General features: G+C 56.9%; 1 protein-coding gene across 1 annotated transcript in view; it reads left to right on the forward strand.

Moving 5' to 3' along the window:
• Positions 1-224: 224 nt before the first annotated feature.
• Positions 225-5,841, forward strand: part of DENND4B (DENN domain containing 4B) — a 15,052-nt gene continuing 9,435 nt past the window's right edge. The window contains 13 exon segments of the mRNA XM_007458034.1: positions 225-234; positions 985-1,324; positions 1,932-2,184; positions 2,436-2,505; positions 2,705-2,874; positions 2,947-3,191; positions 3,822-3,888; positions 3,991-4,049; positions 4,191-4,335; positions 4,611-4,786; positions 4,942-5,042; positions 5,800-5,839; position 5,841. The exon segment at position 5,841 is cut by the window's right edge and continues 169 nt beyond it. Of these exon segments, the coding sequence (XP_007458096.1) occupies positions 225-234; positions 985-1,324; positions 1,932-2,184; positions 2,436-2,505; positions 2,705-2,874; positions 2,947-3,191; positions 3,822-3,888; positions 3,991-4,049; positions 4,191-4,335; positions 4,611-4,786; positions 4,942-5,042; positions 5,800-5,839; position 5,841 (1,677 nt within the window).

The following is a 5,841-nucleotide window of genomic DNA, read 5'->3' on the forward strand; positions in this document are numbered from 1 at the left end:
CGCGCGCGCGCGCACACACACACACACACACACACACCCATAGGCTGGCTTCCGCTGAGCTGCAGCTTCCCCTCCACTGTTTCAGGAAGTCACCTCCCTTCCCCTCTGAAGCGGCCCCCACGCCTTCGATCCTCAGCTGCAAGCCACCCACCAAGCTCTTTCCCAGCTTCTGCACACTGGGGCACCCCGGGACCCTTGGGGCTCCTACTCCCTGGGGTTGGGCCATGAAGGCAGGTGAGAAGAGGTACTGAAGACCCGTTGTGGGCCTGTTTCTGTCTCTGGGCTCCATGGATGAGGGCTTGGGGATTTCTGGGACTGTCCCCCACTCTGCTTTGGACTTAACTGGGGATACCTAAGGATCCTGGAGGTTGGAGGGCAGTGGTTTTTTTGTCAGATAGTGGAGCTAACTTAGGAAAAAAGGACACTTGAGTCTGGCAAAAAGACGCTTAAAGCTTGGGTTTTGTGGAGCCCTCACAAAAACCTAGAAGTGGGCTCTTTAAGAACATTAGCTGGCTCATGAGGTTCTTAGAATGTCAGCTAGAGTAGGAAGGCCAGAAACCCATAAAAAGACTGTAAAGTTGGCATGATGTCATGGCCAGAAGGAATGATGTCATTGCAGGCCATTACAGAAAAGACTGTGACCTCTGTTATGTTAGGGAGTGAAGTGGGGTGAGGTCTTTAAAAGGGACACAGAAACTATGATGTCAGAGCCCAGGTTAGCCGTGTGCGGTGGAGTGGAGTTTGGGTTCTTTGGGAAGAGGGCTGGTACCACCAAGAGGGAGGGTCCTGGTCTCTTTAAGGAGCTGTGGTGGGCTGTGAGGGCCTGGTGATGTCACAGGCGGGAGGGTTTAGGATTGGCTGACCACTGATCCTGCTTTTCCTTTAAAGGACTAGGAAGAGGAGGGAAGCAAGAGGGGGACTCCCTGGTTGCCATGGCAACACCAGCCTTCCTTGCTTCACCTCTCCCCCACTTGACCATTCCAGATGCAGTGAGTGAGGGGGGGGCCATGGCGGAGGAGCGGCCCCCCCGGCTGGTGGATTACTTCGTGATAGCTGGGCTTGCAGGGAACGGATCACCCATCCCTGAGGAAACGTGGGTTCCTGAACCCAGTGGGCCCCTTCGCCCTCCCCGGCCAGCTGAGCCCATCACAGATGTGGCAGTCATCGCTAGGGCCCTGGGCGAGGAGGTGCCCCAGGGCTACACATGCATCCAGGCTTCTGCCGGGGGCCACCCCTTGGAACTCAGTGCTGGGCTCCTGGGTGGAACTCAACCAGTCATCTGCTACCGGAGGGGGCGTGACAGGCCCCCCCTCGTTGAGCTGGGGTGTGTGCACCTACCCATGCTGGCACCAAGGGAGGCTGGGAGGAGATCTGGGGTGAGGCAGGGAGAGGTAGGGGTATGGGATGAGGGATGTGCAATGGGAATGGGAAGGGAGTGGGCTAGAGGCCAGGGAGAAGGGCCTGAAGTTGTGCATACTTAGTTCTCACACAGATTTGGGTGCATATACTAGTGCTGCTACTTGCTAGCTATGTGACCTTAGGCAGGTTATTGAGCCCCTCTGGGCCTTTTCCCTCATCTGTAAATTGGGGAAAATAATACCTCCTCATAGCGTGGTTGAGAAGATTAAGTGAGATAATCCATATAAGGGACTTAGCACAGAGTCAATAAATGGTAGCTTTTATTCTTAGTATTTATTAATGAGCTTGAGAACCATGTAAGGTTTGAGGAGTTGTTACTGATCAAGAAGTAGAGCCAAGGGCAGAAGAGGGGCACAGGATTTTGGAGGGCACAGTTCAGCAAGAAGTGGGCCCTGGTGTTAGGTTAGGGTTTGACTAGGCTGAGTAGGTAGGACTAGGTAGGCAGATCTAGCAGGACTGGGGTCTTTCTCCTCTGTATTGGACTTTTGACATCTCTCTCTCTTTGTGCCAAGGGTGTTGTATGAGGGGAAGGAACGTCCCAAGCCTGGCTTCCAAGTGCTAGCTACGACACCCTACAGCCACTCAGCCAACCTGGCCCCTCCAGGCCCTGGGCATCCCCGCACCTACCTCACTTACCGGCGGGCAGCAGAGGGGGCAGGGTTGCATGCCCTGGGCATCACTGACCTCTGCCTGGTGCTGCCCAGCAAGGGCGAGGGCACGCCTCATACTTACTGCCGATTGCCCCGCAACCTCAACCCTGGCATGGTGAGTGGGGCCCTGAGCCAGAAGCTGAGACCTGCCCCACCAGGGTGACGGTGTGGACCCTGGGCACAAAGGGTATCCTAGGACCAAGGCGTCTAACGGCGGGGCGGGGCCCAGAGGCGTGACTCTCATCTTGGGGGACTGGGATTAGTGGGAGTTATAAAGATGAGACAACGTAGGGGTGGTGGAGAAAATGAACCCCAGAAACTTTTGTTAGCTGTGTGTCTGCTTGTCTCTTGCCATTTGTGGGGCAGTGGGGCCCAGCAGTGTACCTGTGTTACAAGGTGGGCCTGGCCAAGGCCAACACGCTGGTGTATGAGGCAGGTGAGTAGCCCCCCTGTCTCTCCAACCCCTTGACCCTCTGTGTCCCTCTGCCCTGGTGCCTCTTGGCTGGTACCTTCAGTGTCCACAGAACTCACTTCCCCTTTGCCACTTGGCCCGTCTCTGGGATCCCCTGCTTCCTTCCCCTGGAATCTGATTGACCCTACTCCTTTTGGGTACCCCCACTCTGCCGGGGGTGCAGAGCTGCTGGGCCGCTACCCAGAGGAGGACAATGAGGCGTTCCCGCTGCCCGAGTCAGTGCCCGTCTTCTGCCTGCCCATGGGGGCCACTATCGAGTGCTGGCCTGCCCAGACCAAGTACCCCGTGCCCGTCTTCTCCACTTTTGTGCTCACGGGTGCAGCTGGTGATAAGGTGGGTGTGCAGAGTGTGGTCAGGGGTCCGGGCTCCACAGGGCCCGCCTGACTGCCCCTCTCCCCCCGCCAGGTGTACGGCGCTGCCTTGCAGTTCTACGAGGCATTCCCGAGCACCAGGCTCTCGGAGCGGCAAGCGCGGGCCCTGGGCCTGCTGAGCGCTGTGGAGCGGGGCCGGGCGCTGGGGGGCCGAGCTGTGCGCAGCCGTCGTGCCATCGCTGTGCTGTCCCGCTGGCCTGCCTTCCCTGCCTTCCGCGCCTTCCTCACCTTCCTCTACCGCTACTCTGTCTCAGGCCCCCACCGCCTGCCCCTGGAAGCGTGAGCACGAGACTTCCCCGGCACTGGGAAGGGTTATGAGGGGATCTCAGGAGGCCAGGAGAGATGGACGAGATTAGGCTGGAGCGGGGCGGGGGGGGGGGGGGGGGGGGACGCAGCGTCACGGCGAAGACAGCAGTCGTAGATAAATCTCTTTTCCAACCAGCCGATCAGTAAAATATGTTTTAATACGTGACAAAAGTATAGTTTGTCAGTTTTCCCCACAGAATATGGCGAGTAGTTGAGCTTTAATATGATTTGACACAGCCTTGTGATATTTTCTGCCATTCTTGTTCTTAGCAAAGTGGTCTAGAGGAGTGGTGGGGTTGTAGTGTGTGGCCGGAGAGTTGGTCCACTGCAAAAGTGCCCCTGGCTGAGAGGCTGAGTGGGGCCTGAAATCTAGGCTACACTTGCTAGCTAAGTCCTGGCCAGGGGCTGTGCAGGCCCAGAGGGAATCTTTTTTCTGATTTGCATAAATGTTGTACATAATGGAGGCTCTGATGGCTGACACCAGTCTCGAGGCGGATCTCAGGGAGGAGTAAGGTTCTTGTGGACAGGTGAAGGAGTAGAGCAAATGTGGCTGAATGAAGTAGACTGGGAGTCTGCCTCTGACTGGACCTCTCTCTCCCCCAGGCACATCTCCCACTTCATTCACAATGTCCCCTTCCCTTCCCCACAGAGACCCCGCATCCTGGTGCAGGTGAGGGCTGGGGCTGGGGCTGGGGCTGGGGCTGGGTGGGAGGAGGAGAACTGCCAGGCGCTGGTCTTCACCATCCTGACCTGTGGCTCTTCTGTCTCCCAGATGTCTCCCTATGACAACCTGCTCCTCTGCCAGCCTGTATCCTCACCCCTGCCCCTCAGGTATGTGCCCAGGTTGGGGGTGCTTTGATGACCAAGGACATGGTAGGTGCCAGGCAGGTGGGCACAGGTGTTGAGGTCTGTGCCCAGTGACTAGGGAAAGGCGTCCTGCCGACTCTTCCCCCACCTTGGCATTGCCCGCAGTGGTGCCAGCTTCCTGCAGCTGCTGCAGAGCCTGGGCCCTGAGCTGGCTGTCACGCTGCTGCTGGCTGTGCTCACGGAGCACAAACTACTAGTCCACTCACTGCGGCCGGACCTGCTCACCAGCGTCTGCGAGGCCCTCGTCTCTGTGAGTGCTACCCTGCCCAGACTGCCTTGCCTGGAGTGTTCCTTCTGGTGCCCCAGTCCCTACCTAGCTTCTCCTGACTTTTCTTTTCTTGGGGAGGGTTCCTTAGCCTTTTACCCTTGGGCACGACCTACAGGACATGCAGCTTCCATCAGGAGCTCTCCTTTGGAGCCCAACTCCCACAGCTTCTCTCAACAGGCACCACCTCCCAGGGCCAAGGCCCCCTCTCCTGCTGCCCCTACGCCCTGCTCACTGGTCCTCACTCCCTGATGCTTTAGATGATCTTCCCGCTGCACTGGCAGTGCCCCTACATTCCGCTGTGCCCGCTAGTGCTGGCAGACGTGCTGAACGCCCCCGTGCCCTTCATCGTGGGTATCCACTCCAGTTACTTCGATCTGCATGACCCGCCTGTGGATGTCATCTGTGTTGATCTTGATACCAACACACTCTTCCAGTAAGAGGGTTGGGTCTTGTCCAGGGGGTTTCGAGGTGGGGGGCAGGAGAGGGCTGGTGTATGCAGTGTACCTGCTCAGAAGGAGCCTCAGGCAAAACGTGGAGGAGGCTGGCGAGGAGCCCCATCACCCTTTCTTCCTTCTGTTAATCTCACAGGACTGAGGAAAAGAAGCCCCTCTCCCCTCGGATCCTGCCCCGCAGACCCTACAAGGTTCTGCTGGCTACACTGACAAACCTATACCAGCAGCTGGATCAGAGTGAGGAGTGTGGGTGGGGGTGGGAGGCTGGAAACTGTCATTGACCTTGAACCTCCAGTTTGGGGAGGCCTGTGGAGAGCTGACCTTACTTGAGGAGGTTAGAGGAGTTAGGCTTTCATTTGGTGGAAGTGAGAGGAATTCAAATTCCAGTTTAAGTAAGAGGGAAGCGCATGTCACATTAATATTCCTGAATATGTCAGGGAGGTTGAGCTTGTCATTGGGGAGGCTTGAAACTGTTACCTGAAGGTAACTTTTTATTTTTGTAAATTCTTTTTTTGTTAAAATTAATTAATTAACTTATTTATTTTGGGCTGCATCGGGTCTTCATTGCTGCGTGCAGGCTTTTTTCTAGTTGCGGTGAGCGGGGGCTACTCTTTGTTGCGGTGCGCAGGCTTCTCATTGTGGTGGCTTCTCTTGTTGTGGAGCACGGGCTCTAGGCACGTGGGCTTCAGTAGTTGTGGCTCGCGGGCTCTAGAGCGCAGGCTCAGTAGTTGTGGCGCACAGGCTTAGTTGCTCCGCGGCATGTGGGATCTTCCCGGACCAGGGCTCGAACCCGTGTCCCCTGCATTGGCAGGCGGATTCTTAACCACTACGCCACCAGGGAAGTCCCTGAAGGTAACTTTTTAGTTACTATTGGTACCAGGTCTGTTAGGACCTGCCGGTGGTGGGGTAGCAACGGTGACTTCTGTGTGAAGAGCAGGGTTGAGGCAAGCCCTACGGGTGCTGGCCCTGATTCTCAGGCTGCCCTGGTCCCCAGCATATACTGGACCCGAGGAGGAGGCCTCCCTGGAATTCCTGC

Source organism: Lipotes vexillifer, unplaced genomic scaffold, assembly GCF_000442215.2.
Source record: "Lipotes vexillifer unplaced genomic scaffold, Lipotes_vexillifer_v1.1 scaffold238, whole genome shotgun sequence".
NCBI lineage: Eukaryota > Metazoa > Chordata > Mammalia > Artiodactyla > Lipotidae > Lipotes > Lipotes vexillifer.